At 37.6% G+C, this 22,701-nt stretch overlaps 2 protein-coding genes across 2 annotated transcripts in view; both read right to left on the bottom strand.

Annotated features, from left to right (window-relative positions):
* Positions 1-724, bottom strand: part of LOC105392069 (kazrin) — a 36,013-nt gene extending 35,289 nt beyond the window's left edge. Inside the window, exon 1 of the mRNA XM_048622548.1 lies at positions 118-724. Coding sequence (XP_048478505.1) covers positions 118-724 — 607 coding nt within the window. The remainder of the gene's footprint in view (positions 1-117) is intronic.
* Positions 725-11,687: 10,963 nt separating this feature from the next.
* LOC125488867 overlaps positions 11,688-22,701 on the bottom strand; it is a 77,769-nt gene continuing 66,755 nt past the window's right edge. The window contains exons 2-4 of the mRNA XM_048622547.1: positions 15,390-15,820; positions 12,320-12,587; positions 11,688-12,004 (exon numbers count right to left, since the gene is read on the bottom strand). Coding sequence (XP_048478504.1) covers positions 11,688-12,004; positions 12,320-12,587; positions 15,390-15,425 — 621 coding nt within the window. The 5' untranslated portion in view covers positions 15,426-15,820. The remainder of the gene's footprint in view (positions 12,005-12,319; positions 12,588-15,389; positions 15,821-22,701) is intronic.

The raw sequence follows: 22,701 nt of genomic DNA, 5'->3' as shown, positions 1-22,701 counted from the left end.
GGCATGCGGTTGAGATATGCCCAAATTCGTTACAACGAAAACACTTCACACCTCTTTGCTTTTTCGGACAGTCCACTGAGACATGGTTGGAATCTCCACAGCTATAGCATCGTTTACTAGCGTGCGCCGTCGATGCACTCATCGTCGTATAATATTGTCTCTCCTGACTCTTGCCCTTCGTCTTTTCCTTCACAATTTCATAAATTCTTAGTTGCTCTTTCAACTCTGAATATGTTGTGGCACTGTATAACATCACTTTGTTTAGCTCATGGTCCACTATACCGTCCATTATATATTTGATGGCAACATAATCATCTATCTTCCCTCGTTTACTCAACTCTTTCATAATATAAAAATATTCCAAGCAACTTTCATCAGGCTTCTTCTTTCTGCTGCTCATCATCTCGTGTATGGTCTTAGAGTCTACGGCATCTGGGAACTCCTCTGTGATCGCCGTTTTTAGAGCCTCCCACGTCTTGAATGGCCTCTCCGACCGCAGCCAGAGCGCCGCTGTACCCGTCAGTGACCTCCGCCCTACGATCAGCCGCTGCAACTCTGTCCACCCGAAGATCTCGGCGTTGTCTTCGACTTCTTGCGCCCACCGTGCTGCTGAGTCAGTCTGGTCCTGCCCACTGAATTTGGGTACCAGCTCCTCCGTGTACATCAGCGGTCGTGATGTTCCACTTCTCTCCGCGCCTTCCTCCGTCGTCGTCGTCCTGGGCATCTTCCTATCGTCGTCGTTACGTCTTTTCGTCTTAAGTTGGTAGATGCTCAGACCCGAAGTCGTCGTTGAAGCGAAGAAAAATTTTATTGAAAATTTTTCGCTGTCATTCTTGTTATTTTCAAAAATGGCCCCCTGCCGCTTGCCGTTCTGTCTTCTTCATCGTCTTTTATGCGCCGTCATCGCCGATATTTCTTATATTTATTCATCCCGGACGAGCCCCCAATTTGTAGGAATTAAATATGATGTTAGGTATTTAATCCACTTTATTATATACAGGTTAAAATAAAATCAAAGAAATATCGACATCGTATTTTCGTCTTTACGTCTTTCACTCTCCTCTGTTATTCGTCGTCATGGTTACATCCTTCATCTTGCGTTCTGTTCCACTCCCACATAAATAGCATTCAGTTGTATTCAGAATTAGAATATTAACATAACATTCAATTTTATTCATAATTAGAGCCTGTTGGCTTTACCAACTTTGGAACAAGTGCCAACAGAAAAATGTTTACTATAGCTCGACAACTTCGTGCGCGACCCTCCTTGCGGGGTAACAGACGCGGAGGGGACGAGGTACCCAAGACGACAGCGGGTAGCGGGTGAGGTAGCGGGGAAGGACAACGCGTGCAATGCACGTCATTATTATGGCAGTCTCGGCCGAGCAGTCGAGGCGGCCACATGTGTTGTAAAATCTGTCATAATCTGAGTTCGACGCACATGAGACCACTGATCCTGAGACCATTAGTCTTAGTAATGAGTGTTGAGGCCAGAACCGCCACAATCCTTGGAATATTTACCTTTTGAATTTTAATAATCATATTATTATTATCTATGATTCGTCAATAAAATAACGTCAAAAACCACAAATCGTAATTTTCGCAAATAGATTAAATCGCATTATAAAACTATGTCGGAGTTCAAGAAGATTTTGAGTTTACCTTGCTTTATAATAAGGTTTATAGTGCCACAAACTTATCTGTTCCGGTGAGAGCGAACTAAATTGGTCCATACCTCATTACTTACTAATGAATTTCATATTGACATGACATAGATTATATGGACCAATTTAGTTCGCTCTCACCGGAACAGATAAGTTTGTGGCACTGTACTAAATTCATTCGATTAATCGAAACGTCAAATTGTCACTTGAAATATTGGCGGTTTGGCTGGAATCTGTGGACGGTGCATATTAAAAAATAAAAAGCTAAGGTGGGTAGTCGGTTGAGTAGGGACGGACTGTTAATCTGATTTAAATTATTGAACGGGTCGGTTGTGAACCTTCCACAGGGTGATCCCTGCGGAAGGTTCACAACATCCCCACGTTTCGCTATCAAAGTTAATCCAACTGTATCAAGTGCATCCTCGTGTATTTTGTAAGATTGATCGATAATTCCGAATAAATCGAGTGTGTACTACCTATCTGTGCCTTTATTTCTGGGGTGTGATGATAAATGGCGATACCAACCTGGCTGATCGAATCATGGACCAACCACTGCTAGCTCGTGCCCACTCCCCGACAACTATATAATCTTCGGTGGTTTTCTCTAGAACCGTGTGCCGAATCTTGGTTTGGCCGAGGTTTGGTAGAATGCAAAATCTGCTTACTCCCGAGTAACTGGTAGTGTACTCGTGAGTAAAAAGTTACTCGAGCGTGGTCGATCCACCCTAAATAATGAAACTAGTTTTTAGAACCTTTTTATTGATCAACATAATTTACTCTTACATTACGTCACAAATAGTGACACATTATCGCGAGATTTATCCGGGCACACTTTTCTCCGTGTGTACTCGTCTTCTAAAATGTCGTGCTACCTCGCCCCCGCCTCTTCTTTCACCCCGCAAGGAGGGTCGCGCACGAAGTTGTCAAGCTATAGACCTAAACGGGTGAATAGTCAATTCTAGTACAGCAACATTAGTTAATGTATTAATATATAGATTGGCAAGTTGCTTGGCGACCCTCCTTGCGGGGTGAAAGACGCGGAGGGGACGAGGTACCCAAGACGACAGCGGGTAGCGGGTGGGGTAGCGGTGGAGGGGAACGCGTGCACTGCATGTCATTGTTACGGCAGTCTCGGCCGCGCAGCCGAGGCGGCCACATGTCTTAAATAGTCTGTCATAATTTGAGTGCGACCCACATGAGATCATTGATCCAGAGACCATTAGTCTTAGGATGAGTGTTGAGGCCTTTTTAATATTATCGTTATATTATTATTAGGTATCTATAATTCGTCAACAAAATAACGTTAAAAACAACAAATCGTATAATGTCTCAATATAGGGGCTTCTTGTAGAACAGCGTACCGGATCAGTCATGCTACGCGGCTAAAGGTTGGTACTGCGCAGTCAGATACGAAAAAGTAAACAACAAAGACGAAGAGTCCATACACACATACACTGACAGTGCGTCAGTTGTCAGTTCTTGTAACTAGGAAAGCAACCGAAATTTATGTGATTTAATGAAAGTAATTAATGAGCAAAACACAGAGAAAAATTACAAAATTGATGAAATTTTGAAAGAAAATGGTCATATCGTGCTTCGCCTACCCCCATACCACCCGGAATTAAATCCTATTGAACTTGTGTGGCGGTACGTGATAGGCGAGCTCGCAAGAACGTCGATTGACTCTAACTTAGATAAAGAGAGACTTTGAGTTGCTTTTCTCTAATTATTCGCCAGAAAAGTGGAGAAATTGTGACGACCATGTCATAAAAAATTAAGACGAATATTATAAATCTGATAGAGTATTTGACGATGTATTGGACAGGTATGTTATTGTTTATTTATAATTTAATTTAAATTAAACATAAAATATTATAGGTGTACACTGAACTAATATGACTGGCGTACTCTAGTACATTATACTTCAAAGTAGGTATAATGTTTTTTGGTTTTAGTCTTAGATTTATAATTGAAGTTAATGAAAACGATGATGAAGATGAGGATGACGACGATGATGAACAAGTTCAAACAGAGAGTGAACATGAAAGTGACATGGAAATTGATTTATAAAATAAAACACTTTTACATAAATAAATTCAAATTGGTAGATATTCTGAAGGTAAACATCCAAATTTTAATGCTGTCAAACTATAAATTTTAAGCTAAATATGACATTTACGGGAACTCTCATAGAATAAAATTTTACTTACGTCAGAAATAGTTACAAGCTATCGCGAGATTAATCCGGGCACACTTTTCTACGTGTGTAGCATGTCGTGCTACCTCGCCCCCGCCACTTCTTTCACCCCGCAAGGAGGGTCGCCAAGTAACTTGCCACATTATAGTATATTCGTAGGTATATGTATGTGTTTACTGTAGCGAATAATACCTAACTAATAACTGCTAGCTGCAGCCATCGGTCACTGTGATTAATAACGATAGTTCTTGTTTCTATTGTAAAATGGTTGGGCTGCAAACTTTGTCGAATGCTAGTTATTAGGTAAAATAATTCCTCCATTTAGGTTATATTTCCTGCAGAAAAATCCGATAGCGAGGTCTCCCCACGTGCACTACATTATCCGTAACGTCATTAAAAACCACTCAGACCTCGAATACTGGTCGCGAGCTAATCGAGTTACTGTACCTACCTACAACGCTTTTTAGTCTCATGGCTTTAATATCCATTGATGATGTAATCTGTTGAGGTACACGGAAGGAGCCTACTCGAGTGACGTATTAACTGTACTTTTTCATCTTGGGCAGTCAGTGACTGATGCAATTATGACTGACTGACATTTTAGCACGGTGGAAACCCTTGAACGGTTCTAGTGTTTATCACTGAGTCGCTAAGAAGAAGATAGGTCTGAATGAAATGATCTTTTTGCACAATTGCCTTTTGTAAATCAAAGAAGCTATAGTATATATATTTTTTTCTGTACTTACAATAAAAAAGTGTATTCTCCTTTCTCTCTCATTATAAAAATATATTTTTTACCGTTATGTTGTTAGCAAAAGCCGCTGGGTTCCCGTAATCCCTTTAAAAAGCGAATGAGCTGACGATTTTGTGGTTCAAATTATCGCTCGGAGAAATTTCTTTGAAAGTGTATAAATTGCATGAGAAGCTCCACGCTGGAGAATTTTCAATCGCAAATGGAGACGAAAATTAATGTAATCGAGAAGTTCTGATTTAGTTTTCGGGATTTTGCATATTTTAAGTTCAAGTTTCATGAATAAATCGGCGAAATATCAATAGATCTTTGTCGAGAAGGTAAACTTTATGACGCAAATCGTATCGATTTACGTCGGTCCTAATTTGGCTTGGTATATATAATATATAATAAAACCCTACAAAAGTGTTGGCGGTCAAATCAAATATTACAACCGTACAAATTAAACGTAAATATTAACAAAGTAGAATACCAACTGTGAGTTATATTAAACTTGGTCCGTTCATGACATACATTCATTTCCATCGCAAAGTTAATCAACAGAAAAAATCGTCGCAGTCGTAGAACAGTGACGGATCTGATTTTTTTCGATTTTCGGATTATTGCAGATTCTTCTTTAAAATTTCATTATTTACCTATACAACAAAAGTTTTTTTAAAAATCTTTTCTAATAAGCGAAATACAGAGTCGAACACTGACGGTTTTGATTTTTTCGCGTAGAACATGGGCGCTTGTGCCGTCCCGTCGATGTTCCGCGGTGACCCTCGCCCCCCGCGACCCGCTCCTGCGCGACGGTTTGTTTGTTCTGTCAGTGTTCTCTGTAGGAGCACATGGAACACGAAATGAGTACTTAAAATGTTTTTTTGCTATAATTATTATTTAAAAAGTTCTGTTTTCCATGTAAATATTTTTTTAATACTTCTCCCATAGAACAAAGACGGTCTCTTAAATCCGTCGTTATTCTTGGAACTTTGTTTTAAAAAATAAAAGCCCTAGTTTTCGCTAAAATCATTGAGAAGTTAGTTATAATTAGGTAAGGTGTATTAAAAAAACAATATTGTTTATTTGTTAAATTTAGTGACGGTATTTCAAATGCGACTATGTTCTTTGTCATAACTATTGGTGTTTTGTATATACCGTCATTGTTCTATGGATAAGTGGTAGACGTGTGTAGATAACCGTCGTTATTCTTTGGAATTATTTTAGGATACGTCGTTGTTCTTTCCTAATATTACGTATTTTCAATGAAAAATAAATAAATTTATGATTTTTCAGTATATTTTTGCTAATTTATTATGTTTTTAAAACTATGTGCTAAAAAACAATGTAAAATTATGTACTTAAGTACTTTTTTTGTTCATCAACTCTACTGTCGGAGGCAGGTGAGGATGGGAGCACAGTACCATGCGGGTAGGTTTGGAATTATGTTTTTCCAGCCATTTGCATGAGTTACCAAACATACAAACCAAGTCAGCCGCAGAATCCACATCAAACATTAAATTTCTGTATTAACAGCTACCGTTACATCAACTGCAAAGGGAAAGTCCTAGCATCAACCGAATGCTGGTGATTGTCAAACAGCTGAGGATAATGACCAGTTTGAGAGGTTCCTTTGCTACGGATAAGATGACAGCAATTTCCTTCATTGACTGACCACAATCAGTAAATTCTCTAGTTCTAAGGGTGAATGGCATCGCGGGGGAGTCAACGTGATCGGACAGCAGTGAATTTACTGTTTGCGGGCAGTAAATAATTAAGGAAATTGGTATCATCTTATCCGTAGCTATGTAAGGATCATCTTGTACTGCTTGGGGATGATAATTTTCCTCAGCTGTTTCACAATCACCAGCATTCGATTAATACTGGGGCTTTTCCTCTTAAAAATAGGTGAGCCCACTTTATTCACGTATTAATTTCAGGAAAAATTCCCCGTAAATTCTGTAATTCTCACATTATACTTACTTCTCCATAAAACAAACAAACAAACAAAACAAAACAAACAAAATCATTTATTTCCTTTAACAAAATAATCATAACATTTACAAGTAAATGGAGTCTCCTTTTAAGTAAACAATACCTGTATCAGGAGGCTCCGCTCTTCCACAATGGTTACAATATAAGAAAATATGATTTTTATAAAGGAAGTTTTAGTTAGTAATTTAGTTTTGATAAGTGTAAGTGTAGTTTGTAAGTAGTGTGTGTTCGTGCGTGTGTGTGTGTGTGTGTGTGTGTGTGTGTGTGTGTGTGTGTGTTTGTGACTGTGTGTGTGTGAATGTGTGTATGTGTGATAGCGGGTGTCTGTTACGATTTGTGAGGGTTTAGTACATGTAATATTTTAAAAGTTTTATCCAGAATTTAATAGAATTGTTTCAATTTGCTCATATGTATGCGTTTTTAACCACTTTGTTACACATTTTTTACATTCGTAGCAGTTCATTGGATAAATATGTATGTCTTTATTAATTAGGTTATATAAGAATGCAGATTGTTTACGATATTGTCTACTTGCATAAGTAGAATTTACAGAAACTACAGGGGCTACTATATCTTTCCTTCTTTTGTTGAGGATACGAGGGTCATAAGTTAAAGATAAGATAAAAAGGGTGAGAAATCCGACCTCGGAAACTATAGACCCGTTAGCTTGACATCACACATGTATAAATAATTCACAATCGCATCCGTCCTCTGCTGAACTAACATCAACCACCAGAACAAGCCGGTTTCCGACCTACTTATTCTACCGCGAACCCTCTATACACGCTCAATCAGATTATTGAAAAGTTCATAGAGCTTAACACACCACTTTACCATGTATTTATTGACTATACAAAAGGTTTCGACAGTATCTCCCATGAAGCAATACTTTCCGCCCTTAACACCACAAAATTAATCCAACCTACATCGAACTCGTTACATAAACAGCTCAGTTCAGTTCAGCACCAACGTGAAATTGGAAAAACCTGGTCCTGGTCCAACGTTTCCGATTGAAAAGGGTGTCATACAAGGTGACCCTCGCTGTCTGTACACGCTTTACAATTTTCCTCAAAGAGGTCTTCAAGAAGTTGACACATTCCTGGGAGGACAAGGACATCAATTTCGGAAGTAAAAATAGTCAAACCTCGGTTTTACGGACGATATTGCCCTATTCTCCCACTCAACGCCCGAGCTCCAACAAATGTTGCGAGAGCTATCCACGGCAAGCCTTGAAGTTGGACTAAAGGTGAACCGTTCGAAGACAACAGACATGACCAACAGCACGAAACGTAGGGTTGAGGTAGATAGGCAGGAAATACAATATGTCAATGAGTAATTTATTTGGGCGAGATAGCGTCCTTCGTCGTGGGTGCTAAGACCGCCAAACTGAAGTGAGTAGTCTGTCGTATGCAGCCGGATAGGTAGGGTAAAAATGCTACCAAATAGGTAGCCGATAACGGCCGCCGGCACAGGGGCAGACCCAGAAGAAGATAACGGGATGACCTAGACGTGTTTAGTAGGAACTGGAATGAAGAGGCCATGAACAGGGATAGCTGGAAGACCCAGGAAGAGACCTTTGCCCAGCAAAGGGTCACAAATGTCACAATTGAGTTGGGAAACTCCGTCACATATTCTCCTCGGCCATCCCTGATCAGAGAAGAAGACTTTTATCATTAGAGCCTGAAGACAAAAGTCTTCTTAAACCAGTGCATCTTGCTAGTGATGATGTATGGGGCAGATAGGTGGGCACTGACGGTAGTACTGGTCCACCGATTTAAAGTCGCTCAGCGTGCTATGCTTGGGGTTTCTCTGATGGATCGTATCAGAAATGAGGGTATCCGTCAGAGGACTAAGGTTACCGACATAGCTGTCAAAATGTGCAAGCCGATGTGGCAGTGGGCTGGCTATATCTGCCGTAGAACCGATAACCGTTGGGGTCGACGAATTCTCGAGTCACAAATAAGGACAACCGTAGGCTGGTAGCCAGTAGTGGCTGGATGAGGAAGCCCGAGGACCGAGTGTTGTGGAGCTCCTTGGGAGAGGCTTATGTTTAGCATTGGATGATTATTGACTGATGCTTGGACACAATGGGGTCTTCAAAAAACATTTTATAAAATAATTGTATTTTGTAAAAAAAATTAGGACCTAAACAAAACATAATATAGCGCAATCAGCACCCTCCTAAATAGGTTATTTAAAGATCCGTCTTTGAATTTTTCCATATATTCCCTAAAACAACGACGAAAAGTATAATACGCCATTAGATACGCAATAAAAGTCCGTAAAAAAACGACGTATCATATAATGCGACATAGTAGGATACATAGAACAATGACCTATCTGATTTTTCAGGAAACCTAGACTTATTACAGACTAATTAATACAGGCTATATTGCAAAAGTCCATTCGTATAATAATGTGACCAAATTTCAAATGAATTGCTTCAGCCGTTTTCATTTTATCGAACAAAACGTTGTTTAAAAACTTTAACTGGCTCTCCTGTAAAGTTGCTGTTTTGCAGATCCGTCATTGTTCTACGACTGCGACGAAATATTTACTTAAAAAAAACTTGCAATAATTCTTTTGGCGAGACCCACGGAGCTACAAGCAAAAAGGAGGCTGCGTCAGCACGATGTAATGGAAAAGTAGCGATGAATTAAATGACAAATTAGAAGAGCAAAAGTTTTTTTTCTGCCAGTTGGCTGCAGATGCTCAACAAATGAGCTTATTCCCCCGGGCTTGCGGCTCATTAGGGGCGCAAGAATATTACGTACCCACACCGGCAAAAGACTGTGGAAACACCAGCTTATTAAGACCGCCTGTCTATTTATATGTAAGTCAGAATTTTCTTTATGAACTTTGTTGTTGGACACGTATTAACTACAGGATGTCGCGAATTTTGGAATTCTGATTTAATTTTCAGGCCTAGGTATACCATGCTGCACATGTAGGCTTTAGTATACCTTTTTTGCAACACCCTGTATAATTATGTAGGTATGTAGTAGGTATGTACCTCTACTAACTAAAATAAATAAAAACACTTTGTTTTCCAAGGCTTGGTCTAGTTAATCACAATTACCCGACTGAACAACAACACTGCCGAGAATAGGTTACCCGGTAGATTTGTGTAGGCGTAAGTAAATAATAAAATGTTTGCGCCATTACTCTTTAGATTTTATTACAATACTACTCCCTCGCGCAATATTACTTTTAATTCTGTAATTTTACTCGCTGAAAGTTTATCTGTCCGGTCTAGATGTTTTCGTTTGTTTTTCACAAAGTAATTTCAAAGACAGGTGGTAACTCGAGCCTACTTTTGAAGTCGGGAAAGTTGATAATTTCGCCCAGTTTGTTGTTGTAGGATGCGGCAAGAAGAATTTCTAACTAGTTGGGGCTTATTTCAGGAGAACAAACAAGCGCGGTTAGTTCCCAACTATTATCCGTGGGATTACCGGACCTGATCATTTCTTACCTCGGATTTGTTTTTATCCTCTGACCGATATTGTAAAATAAATAATAAATATCAGCCGTTTATTTCAGGTTAAATGTAACCGATATTGTATGTATACGGCGTGTTAAGTATATGTATAATGTCTGTCTGTGTCTAGTGCTTGAAGATAGGTACTTAATTGGTTTCTGCCTCCAGCAACTAATCTACGTATATTTTGAACATATTTTCCCTCATAAAAAAGAAAAGAATATGACTATTGGTCACAAATACATACCTAGTAAAACATACAAAATAAACCTATAAACAAAAAAAAACAATAGACGACCATATCGCTAAGAGCGATCTCTTACAGGCAACCTTGCATACACCTATACTCTAATTTTTAATTCCGCGGAATTCTGACATTTCATTAGTGATACCACTAAAAAAGCTCTTCACCGAAAAAAGGAAAAATTTGTATCCATTTAAGGGCAATATTTTTTTTAATGTGTTCATAGAAAAACATAAATCTAAATATTTACTTGCTCAAGTGAAGTAGGTAATACAAAAATATCAAATATTTCAATACTAGCTGTTGCCACGAGCTTCGTTTCACCTTAATTAGTTTTCCCGTGGGAATTCCGCGATAAAAAGGCTACTTTAAAGGCTTTATTAATCCAGGGTGTCAGCTAACTCCATTCCAAATTTCATTAAAATCGGTTCAGTTGTTTTGACGTGAAGAAGTAACAAAGGTACACACATACATACATACACACAAACTTTCGCATTTATAATATTAAGTAAAATCATGACTCACGACCATTGTATCGAATTAATTTTAATTACTTTATTTTATTCTTTAGCATGGCATCACTTGCTATTAAATTCAGGGATAACAAACCTTTTTAATCGATTTCAAATAAAAGATTCTCAATTCGGTAAGTACATAATATGTTCGGTATATAGGTACCTATGTAAGATTATTGGAACTGCACCATATTGACCTATTATGACAATCCATTAAGCCTAATAAACAAATATGATTTTTTTTATTGTATAAGTATGTTTATAAATGTTTGTTGGTATGTATGTTTGTCCACGAATATCTCGGAAACGATTGATCTGATTGTTACTATTCTTTTTTAGAGTTCCGTACCTGAAAAGGAAAAAGGAACCCTTATTGTTGTCCGTCTGTCTGTCACCACCCTTTTTCTCAGAAACGGTTGAAGATATCAATCTAATATTTCATATAGATGTACATAATGATGAAATTAAAAGGAAAAATATCTCAGGTAGTAGACTTGTATGGAACCCTCAGTGCGCGAGTCCAACTGGCACTTGGCCGGTTTCTTATCGTTGACCTTTCGCGTTGTGATAGTTTGTTGATTTTTATAAACGTTATGGAGCCACAACCTGGCCCTTCCAAGGAAGGGGCCCCATCTGACAGAGCACAAGAGTCAGACTTTCTCTCTCCCAGTAAGAAGCGTCCTCATGGTTCTTTAGCGCCTAACGTAAAGACCATCATTCTAAATATTTAAAACATAATATAGAAAATTGTCCGGATACAACTGATATTCAGACTCGTATTGAAAAAAGTACCCAGCCAAAAAAGGTTTGTGATCTCTGACATGTCAAAAATTTATAACTGTCAGAATTCCGTGAGATAAAAGATTAGAGAGTATGTATGTGTACATCTTTATAAACAACAGCATATGCCTTACCTCCATCAAGCTGCGCCGTGATATCGGCTCTAGGCTCCGGCCCATCACTACTTCTTCCCGGAGAGATGGCGTCAGGTAGCGGCACCTCTTCCTCACTACTATCAGCTGGGTCTAGAACATGCCGCTCGCTGGTGGTGGTGGTAGCGGTCCCGTTGCCCACCTCGGCGTACGTGCCGCTGTCGCTGCCGTTGGCCGTCCATTTGACTGGCGAGTCTAGCTTGCCGTTCGCGTGGTTCTCTTTGTTGTCGTCGTCGGGCGAGGAGTAATCTGGTGGGGTAATGTAGGATTTGTATTGGGTACAATTACTCGAACCCAAACCAACCAAGACCAATGTATTGGATAGACGTATATTGTAAGTGGTTAAACCTGGTGCAAGCATGGCTCTTGGCTCCTGGGTTTATAGGAATTGTGGTGTAAAAATCATTTTATTAATTTATAAAAGGTGACATGTCATAGCTTCTTCATGTTACGTAATCATCAATTCTTATCAATGTAAAAATACATTATATATTGTTCGAGCCATTTGACTCCTACTTTAGGCACTTACTGCTATAAACTCTAAAAAACTCATACCAAACTCACCAATAAACGGATTATCCTTCCCATTCCTGATAGAGAGTCTCGCGGCCCTGTTCAGTGTGGCCTCCTTATCCCCATTGAGCGAGGACCTCGGCTTCTCCAGCGTGCCTATCAGCATGCGCCTCTCGGGTGGGGCAGGGCGGGGGTCCAGGTCGGGGCGGTCCAGCGCCGAGCTCGCGGGCGTGATGAGCGGGTCGGCTGCCTCCGTCTCCTCTGTCTCCCTGGTTGACCCTACTGACACTTGCTCGTCCACCATCTTGCGTAGTTTCGCCTGGAGGAAGACGGATGTTAGTGCTCTGATGTATAGGGTTAAGTTAAGGGGGTAGTGTATTTATTCAAATTTAAGTTTTAGAGCTACAATCGCTAACAACGTTTGCGATAACGGTTATGTATTCGAATAATAGTATGATAAAATGACAGTTATAATTATAAAGCTGAATATAGCCATTTTTGACTGCGACATCGACCACCTATGGTTTAGTCAAAACTGGTTAAAGCCGACCCATAGGACCCGCTAAAATATTAATGCAATTTGCAATGTTCACTGATACTTGTTACAAATTTTAATGGATTATCTTACTATATTTACTACTATGTATCTATAAACCTATCTACATACTGTATTATTGTTCTGTTAAGAAAGGTAGACTAAACCCCACGGGGAGTATAGTACAACTCTATAACCTTTCTCAACTGTATTACGGTTCGCTAAACATTAAGTCGAGATTCCGTAGCTTTCCTGTTTGCATAAAGTGAGTTGTTTTGACCCTTATAATAATAAATATTGTACGGTATGGTTCATCTATTTTTATGTTATAGCTGTTTAGTTGGCTTTATGAGACATTTACTTTAGGTTTACGAGGTACTTTTTTGAGTTTTTAGACTCCATGGACGTGGATTTATGTATGATTTTACTTAAGCATTTATATAATAAGGTAGGTTGGAATAAGTTGCTTATTGGCAAATAAGCCCGCCTTTGTACACATTCATTACTTTTATGTCTAATTTTTTAACTTTTTCTTTATTTACAATAAAGAGTTTATCAATACCTATAAATAATTATGGTTTAGTAATATTCAACACTTCTTTCAAATTCCCGGGGGTCCGTTTCTTGGAAAAAGTGTTCAGTTTGATCAGTAAATCATGTACCTAGTGGTTTTTTTCAGGAGGTAGTCATACACGACCTTTTAATTAAGATGCTCATTGCAATACATCTTTATTCTAGTGCCTACAATATAGGTAACAGGAAATAGAGTTAAATACATAGATTGTAGCGCAAACGATTATTGTAAATGGTCATCAAGCGAAGTGCTATCTAGTCTCATATATCTAAGCGATCCCCCCTATTTGGTTAATTCACCTGCTACCAATTCGTGTAATACTCGTTAAGTTTAAGGGTGCTTTTCCACCAGAGATGTGCTATGCAGCTATGCTGCGAAGATGTGATATCTACGCTACGAAAATATGTGACCGTTTCCACCAATACTACGCTAGGTAGCTGTGCGAGGAAGATGCGCTACGAAGATGCGCCGCCGCAAAGTAGCTGTGCGAGAAAGATGCGCATCTCGAGCTATGCTATGTATCGATAGTAGGGAAACGACGGGGGCGGCGGCGCCATAGCTACACCACTCGCGATGGTCCATAGCACATATCCATAGCACGCATCCATAGCACACATCCATAGCACGCATCATTCCATACAAAAAACATATCTTAGTTGAATCCGTTTCCACCAGTGCTAAGCTATGATTAACCAATAATATGATTGGTGGATATCAAACGCATCCATAGCATCGAAGCATAGCACATCTCTGGTGGAAAAGCACCCTAACAGCCACGTAACCATTTATACCGTTTTGGTAGATTCACAACGGATCATGCCTGTAGATGTACAAAATTTAGTCACATTTTAAATATGCTGACCTGTTGAAAAAGTTCCTATATCTATTACCTATTTTAGCCGAAGCGTTAATGGTTTTTCGGTGGAAATGCATTTTCCATCCTATCAATTCCTATCACATCCAATATCAATTTTCACACAGCACAATTAGCTGATGCCCTGTAGTTCAATATTACAGATGCTAGCCTTTTCTGTGTAGGAGTAATTTGGTGATATGTAACTGGAACTTGTTTATTGCTCACGAGTGTAGTTGACATTGACACTACCTATTGACAATTCCTGACTGATCACCAATTTTTTTATGATCAGTTCCAACTCTATCCCCTAGATTTCCCGGCGCGCCTGATTTCCCTACAACTTTGTAATTGAAGGCAGTAATATCCGGTCGCTATGATCATTATAGTTTCGTTTTATGTGGATATAATCACATGTGCGGGTTGCTAGTGCAAGTGTGAAATCAACTGACAGTTATGGCAGGTATCCGATACTGTGGTCAGATTTAAGTACCTTCCGTTTCAGAGGTTAATTAACTTTAAATTTTGAAAGGAAATAATTATAATAATATATTATAATATGTTAACGTAATTAACTTGTTTTACTTTATTCATAATATACTCTTTAACCCCGTGTATATCGGGTAATCAAACACAATAAAATCTTGTCTTCACGATATCGCGGCTAGGGGACGCAAAAGGTTAAAGGACAAAAGTAACTTCCGTATTAAGAATATATCTTTAAAGGGCAAGTATGGCGATTAATTATATTTCCTGTAGACAGTAATGTAGAAAGTTATTTAATTACATCTTCACGTAATAAAAGAAAGTTACCTTCAAGGTATGAAGGCGAAAGTTTTATTTAGAGTTTGACCTTTAGATATCTTTGCTTAAAATGCTATTACAAGCTTATTTTAATAGCGTTCTAAAATAAGCCTAAAAATTCATTTATTATTCTGTACTTTACAATAATAAATTAAATTATACACTTGCTTACATAAATAAAAGTTAGAATAACCTGAAAATATCTCTAGAATTAAATTTCATATTGTACTTATGTTATTCAACTAAAAGCAAATTTTTTGTTGTTGTTTTATCAAACAATAGAGTACGCAAGTGTAACCGTGGTCATAAGTAACTACTTATACATAAGTAGGTATATAAATATAGAGTTATGTACCTGGGCGTCGCCTAGTATCCGGCGCACTAGTGCCATCAGGCCGCGGTGGCAGCACCTGACATGCTACCCCCCCTCCCCCGCCGCTGCCATCCCCCCCGCCGACACCTGTCGCTCCCTTGTCACCTCACCAAGATTCACACTTATCACCACTTTAACTCCTCCCACTAAGACTTATATTTGAGAGCACAACCACACAAGTCTTAATAACACGGAGCAAAGAATATTTTCAAATAACACTGTAGACCTTTGCCGTTTCCACCGATGTTTCTTTTTTCACTTGATATAGACCTATATTGAAAGCAATAAGGTTTAGATTTATGGTGAGGCGTTGAAGGTGAGTTTATCTTTTCCAGTTTGATGGTTTTCTATTTCGTTCGAGTGCCTCCGAGTGACAGCTTGGGAAGTATCTCGGATTGGGTCGTTTTTTTAATCTGAAACAAAGAGATATCATGGTTAGATTTTTCTTGGCTATCAGTTAAAGAGTTTAACTTTCCTTAGGTAGTACAGCAAGACTAGTTAGAATATCTTTAGATGTGTAATGAAATTAACTTAGCATCAATATGGAGGAAAGAACATTTTGGATGCTATATTGGATAGAACGCAAAACGAAATGCAATTACCCATTTAATAGTAAATTCTCAGCCAACTATGAATATTTAATTAAAAAGCCATTATCGGGGCTAATTGATGTTAAATGTACTTATTTGCATTGTGTAATTCAAACAGCCGACACAATCTACTGGCTACCAACGCATTGGTAGCAACGGTTGCAACGGTTAACGCGCGTTGCAACGGTTAACCTAAATATATTTTCATTATATTATTAATTTAAGGTGTCCTGTACTATTGCATTATAATGGTAATAAAACATGATTAATTACTTAGTTTAATTACTCAGGTTATTGACAAAAAACCGGATATTATGTTTTGACCAAACATTATCTTTTGCCGTACTAAGTATAAAAAATGCTAGCACAAAATCACAACTGTCATAAAGTACCTACTAGGTACAATCTTACCTACAAGGATATTTGTTCACCGCTAGAAACACTCAATTTATCTAATCTGATTTCATGTAGAGAGCATGTTGAAAGCTCGACAGCGCGGTGACATCTCCAGACGAATTTTTCCCTTAACGTCGCTTCCCATAATGTCGCTTTGCGTTTTACCTCAATTCCCAATACCTCGCTCCTCGCTTCACAGTGGTTCCCGGCACACCGCGCCACATTTATGGTTAGAATCAGTACTGTCAGAGTCAGAATTAAAAAAAATGTATAATAATTAGAAATACAAAACAAATAAATAACGCAATTGATCTCTTATTTTATATTTTAAATACTGTATACATATTATATAGGTATACTTACTTATCAAAACATCACAGAGGAAATCAGAATTTCAAAATTTGCGAAAAAAAAGTCATTCTCCATAGTAAGAAGTCACGTCAACTAAGTTTCTATGGAAAATGAACTTTTTTTTTCACGAATTTTGTAGTATTACCCTTTTTGCAACACCCTGTATAAAATATATACAGGGTGTTGCAAAAACTTAAAAACAATTTTAAGCAATCTTAAAAAATATTGTTTGAAAAAGACTAACCATGACTGTACCACAAGTTAGCGCGACATTCTGGGACTAACAGTAAGATGAAGAGCGATGTAATGGGAATGCAGGTAAGACGTCTGTTGAGGAGCGACATTATGGGAAGCGACGTTCAGGGAAAAAATCCTCCAGACATACTAATCTATCTCGTACAGGAGATCTCGATTAGAATACTAGGTAGAATGCCACAACGCTAAGTTTGCACACAATTTGTAAATTCTCTGGCTCTAATGTATTTACCTGTACAGGAAGTACATTCACGAGAAATAAAAAATTTCGAGTGACAATAGCACCAAATTACTCTTAAAAGAAAAAGTCTAGCCTACAGTGCAACATTGAAGTACATTTAACAAAGCATCAGAATATTACCAACTAAACACGGAAATATTTTGATCACATGTAATATGTTTGAAAAGTTGGGGCCATTTAGCATTTGTGAGTGGAACTTTTTCGTTGCTCTCGAGTGTATTTTTCAATCCGATTGCGGTTTTGATTGTGAAAGAATGAGCATTGTATTTACCGGGCCTGCGCTGAAACAATAGCTCGGTATTTATTGATGATAAAGGGGGCAATTCAAAAACCTGCACACAAAATTGCCTGCTATAAAGCCTTTGAATTCTACGTCTATTGTCATTGTCCCTGAATGTACCCAAAATGACAGGGGTTTATGGAGCTTTGTAGAATGTGAAAAGGCCAGCACCTATGTTGATATGATGCTGTCATGATAATTCCGCCTAAAATATTATGTTTCATTTCCATCTACCTACATAACATTATTTATGTCTGTGAGAACCACTCCGTCTGTTGATCACACATCTTAACCGCGGATTAAAATAAAAAAAGAGCATAATATTTGGTTTACATAATAAATTTGATTCTAGAGAAGAACATGAAAACTTATCCACGGAACTCCGCACGATATAAAACCTTTCAGGTAGGCAGATGAGACGCCAACGGATTGAAAACTATAACAGTATTAGGACTTTAGGACTCATTAAAAATGTATACAAGTTTTTAGTAATTGAATCGAATACAAGATTTTAGATAGATACAAATATATAATTGAAACAAAATTAAATATACCTTCGTTTACTTATGTGAATTCATAAATTTATGGTGATTAGAATGATAACTTAGGTGATCGCATAAACTACGTACTCAAAGCCCCGCTATATAGCCTTAATTATAAGCCCGTTAAAATCCAATTAATACAGAACCCTAAAAAGACAGATTTTAAATAAAGAAAAATTATGATTGTAGCTGTAGCAGCTAATTGCGAGACCACAGAGAAGCGACTGGGGGCATTCTGAAATTGCCTGCCAAGTAACAGTAATAACATTTTGTCAAAATACTTGTGAAACTCATTATTCAGGCCGCTTGCCCGCGGCATTGCGCCACCACAAAAGGTCTTGTCTTTTGCCGTCCCTATTCATGATAGTTCTTTTCCAAAGGCTTCGAGCCCTCGTGCTACCACCCTCTGTAAACATTTGAAAGAAACCGACCACATTAAACATATTTAAAATACGCATAAATTATGAAAATAATTATTCGTAAATTGAACGTGAGAATTCGTTTTTTGGTAAAAAAACGAATTACAGGTTACGAAACCCGTTTTGCTAAACGAACCTAGTCATAACTTTTTTACACAGTCGACCCTTTTATGTAAATTGGTAAGATGAAGAACTTTTTTGAGGCTCTGTCCTCGCCCTGGTTTAGACCATGAGTACCGATAGTCCGAGCAAACAGTTTAAGGCAGTAATTTGAGATGCCGCTCACTCCTCGCCGCCCCACGGTTCAGTTATTGGCCGCAAAATTGATTAAAATTCCAGCTGCGTAAGAGAGACTCATCTACTTACTTTTTTATTAGATTTGCGCTCTATTGACGTCGTTTCAGCGAATCTTGTTTATTTCATAGCTTCTTCGGATACATTTTTAATAAATTTTTATCTGTTTCTGAAATAGCGACTTGGAAAATTAAATGTGCTTGACATTATTGTTATGTTTATTACTAGCATAGTAAAACAATTTCAATAAACAAATCTAGGGTAACATGAGGTTGAAAAGTAAACAGTCATCAATAACATTAATTGCTATCATTTTTGATACGTTGAATTTCTGTCACGGTAACGCATGCATATCATAATAATATTATTTCCTGAAAACAAACATACAGATTGTGTTTTTATGAATCTGTCGTTTGCCACAAATGAGGTCATTTTATCGCAATGGACGGTTGGTAATGAGACTTTATTAACTACATGCTGAATTTTAAATTTAATTTTGTTAAATCTCATGTTGTTATTTCATTATTTAAGAAATAATGCTGTCCCATTATTAATATGCAATGAAAACCGGTGCTGTTTTCCAGCTCAATTTATATTAAAATGCAAAGCTTATTGTTTTTGTAAATTTTACGCACAAAATTTTGCTCAAATCTGTACTGGGTACAGAATGTTCTATCGGCGCATTTACAGTTTCAATCACTATGCACCGGCGACTACCATTACTTTGATATGATTTTAAAACTTTTATCGACCCGTACTTAAACATAAATTAGATTACCTACTTGCCAAAAAATACATAAGACTAATTTGATGTCTTGTCGTTACAAATCTGGGCACGTCCAATACGATTTGCATAAAAAGGCCTCAGGGTGACATCTAAAAGAAGAATTAGGGCTATCCTTTAACAAGGGCTAACTACAGCAGACTGAGGATTAAATTTAGCTGAAATGAACTTGGGAACATTTGAATTGCGCAATATATTATATTATTTTATCTGAAATTACTAGATATTAGGTTGAGCTTCTTTTGTTTCTTATCGTATCGGTGACAAACGCTATACAATGACTTTTCTAGTCCTTATAGGTATACCTTGTTTATGTAAACATTCATAAAAGTTTTATATCACAGGTTCTTACTAAAGTAAATTGTGTAGGAAGGTACGGGCTATGTTTTCTCGTCTTTTCGTCAAAACAGGAAGCATCACGAAATAAACCAAACTTGAACGTACGAAGTGTAGTTGCGGAGTTGCTGCATCGTATAGTTACGGAGTTGCAGCATAAAATCATTTATTATTTATCGTCAGTTACTTTTTTATAATCGTCATCATTTTGTATTGAAGGTTTCAGTCAGCACACATCTCTGCCTACCCCGCGAGGGCCGCGAGGCATAATGTTACCAGGGTCGTATAATTCTTACATTATGTTTTGGTATTCCTACGTATTAGCTTTAATAATGTCCTTTAGGCTTTAGGGCGGATTTGTTGTAGGATGCATATAACTGATCACCTCATTATTTACGTCACCTCTGGTCATTTGATAGTCTTGAAATATACTGAAGCTTACTTTACCTCCTCTATAATGTGTCTGTGCCTCGTTATTACAGCCTTTGAATACTTCATGCCTTAATTAAAACGTTTTCAGAGATATTTCAAAACTCTTGCAAAGGAAGTAGAGGAATATAAGTAAATACATGGTGTTGCAAAAAGGGTATACTAAGCTGAAACCGGCATGTGCAGCATGTTATATCTAAGCCCGAAACTGAAATCAGAATGGCAAAATTCGTGAAAAAACAATTTCCATAGAAACTTAGTTGGTCACGTCATTTTTACTATGGAGCATGATTTATTTTTTTCACGAAATTTGAAATTCTGATTTCAGTGTCGGGCTTAGATATAACATGCTGCACATGCTGGTTTCGGCTTAGTATACCCTTTTTGCAACACCCTGTATAAGTATAAAAACTGACATATAAGTGAAGAAATAATAATAGCTCTAAGCTACATTTTAATACTGAAAAACAAAAGGTAAAAACAACAATTATTAAACAATACGATCATTAATTAAACACATTACGACAATAAAAACGCCGTGCAAAGGGAACTCAGGAAATTCGTCAATAAAAATTTGTCCGTTCGTTTTACTGTGTCCACATTACACCTTTTGCATGTACATTTTAAAAGCTTTCTGATGGTTTTAAGTATATTTAACTATCTCTCACATAATTCTGTATTTTATGATCGCATGCAATATTAGTTTTCGTCATATTAGTTTAAAAAAGCAACCTAAACTAGGTATAAAATTAATTGATTATTTTTTGGTAACGACACTGTGACGTAACTGTGAGACCGATATACTCGTAACACTACATAATCCACCATCCACGTGAACGAAAAAATATTATCAAAAATAGTAGGTATATTTTTTTTCCAAGAATAAAGAAATCGTTTAGATACGAGAGCGCAATATGCGCATGTCATAGAGGTAAGGATATAAGGATGAAAAGAACAGTACAAAATATACCTTCGTTGGGCCTAATTGACAACAAAACAATCACGGTTCTATCACAGCTTCCGCCCAATGCGCCCAGCCAACAATTAGCCATGTAATCTTATTAATGGCATAAACTTTAAATAATTAAATTTAATCCACTTGGGCAAAATTGAGGGTGCGAGCAGGTGATGTGAATTATCCTTGGATATTTACGGGTGAAACTTGCCCGGCACCGCCGCCTTCACTGCTGTTATAAATGTCTTATAAATAGCACAAGTTTGCAGCTCTAGCTTTAACTATCATTTTGAATAGGCTATATTTTCGGCCGGTGTTAAGCTTCAACTAAATTGTATGGGAATGATTATGATTGTACCCCTAAAAAGCATCAGGTTTAAATACACTGACGAGCAATAAAAATGTTCCTGTGACATGTAGAACGTCGACGGCAGGTGAAACTTTTTCATTGCTCGTGAGTGTAACTACAGTATAAACTCATATTGTTAAATAACCCTTAATAATTTAACTCTTAGCTACTTACGAAAATTCTGTGAAAAAATATGGAGGAACTGCGGCAATTAAAGTAGTTATAAGCTGTGCTTAAGTATGTTCGCTAGCCTTAACCCAGATACAAGAACAAAACAAAACAAACAATACCTAATCCAAGCAGAGCAGTTGTTTCCATTTCCCCTCATATCTCAGTATTATTTCCCGACTGACGCCATTGTGGACTAATGGAGATACGTACAGGCGTGCAGTATTACGCGTCTCGCCTGAATACTAATATCTTGGTAAATAAAGATGCAACGGATGACGCGATATTGGATACGGGATGAGCTCAGTGGAGCTAAAACACTAGGAATTATTACTCTAGGAGGTTGCTTACCTACTTCATTCTCCTGCCTAATACGTACTTGTATTTTAGTAAACTATTAAAATAAACCTGCATGGTGCTATCAGTAAAATTTTAGGCGTTTTAGAAGATTAGAATACAATATAAAATAGAATAGAATAATCTAATTATTAGAGCCTAACATCCAAAATAGTGAATGAATTTCATTGTAACAACAACTGCGAAAAAAGTCGTTGTGGCATACTAAAGTTTACTAAAGAGTAACAAGCAACGAAAAATTTCTAGTGACAATATCACCAAATTACTCCTAAGTGGCATCATTAAGCTATTAATGATGGCGCGCCGTCTACAATATTGAAGTACTTACCAATAATATTAAATATGGTAAACTGAAAACGTAAATTGAGGATATTTTTAGTGTCTAAATTTTTTTAGGGCAACTTTTACTTTTTCTTGCGTGCGTATAAATAATGCGTAATAATAAGTGATTTTGCTTGACGTTCTCATGTGTGAAACTGACAGTAACTTAGGTACTTGGCTTGAGGGTGAGGAGTGCGTGCTCGCCCACACACCGGAGTGTATTGATT

The sequence above is a fragment of the Plutella xylostella genome, chromosome 8 (assembly GCF_932276165.1).
Source record: "Plutella xylostella chromosome 8, ilPluXylo3.1, whole genome shotgun sequence".
Taxonomy (NCBI): Eukaryota; Metazoa; Arthropoda; class Insecta; order Lepidoptera; family Plutellidae; genus Plutella; species Plutella xylostella.
The sequence above is the reverse complement of the archived record's forward strand: the minus strand, read 5'-3'. Positions and strand labels throughout refer to the sequence as shown.